This window comes from Eimeria mitis, genomic scaffold (genome assembly GCF_000499745.2).
Source record: "Eimeria mitis Houghton genomic scaffold, Emh_scaff1428, whole genome shotgun sequence".
Lineage (NCBI taxonomy): Eukaryota > Apicomplexa > Conoidasida > Eucoccidiorida > Eimeriidae > Eimeria > Eimeria mitis.
The window spans coordinates 7,514-7,831 of NW_013569186.1; the positions used below are offsets into that span (position 1 = coordinate 7,514).

Below are 318 nucleotides of genomic sequence, written 5' to 3' on the forward strand. Positions count from 1 at the left end.
AGGTCTGGCTGTGACGCCAGCAGCTGTTGCTGCTGCAGCAGCAGCTCCTGCTGCTGCTTTTGCTGCTGCTGCTCCTGGTGCAGCTGTAGATGCAGCCGTTGCAGCTGCAGCTGCTGCTGCTTCAGGTCTAGCTGCTGCATCTGCTGCAGTCCTTGTGCTTGATGATCGAGCTCGTGTGGCTGCAGCATTTCTTGCTGCTGCTGCTCCTGCTGTTGCTGCTCCTGCTGCTGTTGCAGCGGTTGTTGTTGCTGCTGTTGCTGCTGCTGCTGCTGCTGCTGCTGCTTCTTCTGCTGCGGTGGTTTTCTCTGGCGTTTGGGT

At 58.8% G+C, this 318-nt stretch overlaps 1 protein-coding gene across 1 annotated transcript in view; it reads right to left on the bottom strand.

The window, feature by feature from the left end:
- Window positions 1-127: 127 nt before the first annotated feature.
- The window catches only part of EMH_0036820 (uncharacterized protein), a gene marked incomplete at both ends in the record, with an annotated part of 4,926 nt that continues 4,735 nt past the window's right edge, over window positions 128-318 (bottom strand). The window contains one exon of the mRNA XM_013495125.1: window positions 128-316. Coding sequence (XP_013350579.1) covers window positions 128-316 — 189 coding nt within the window. The remainder of the gene's footprint in view (window positions 317-318) is intronic.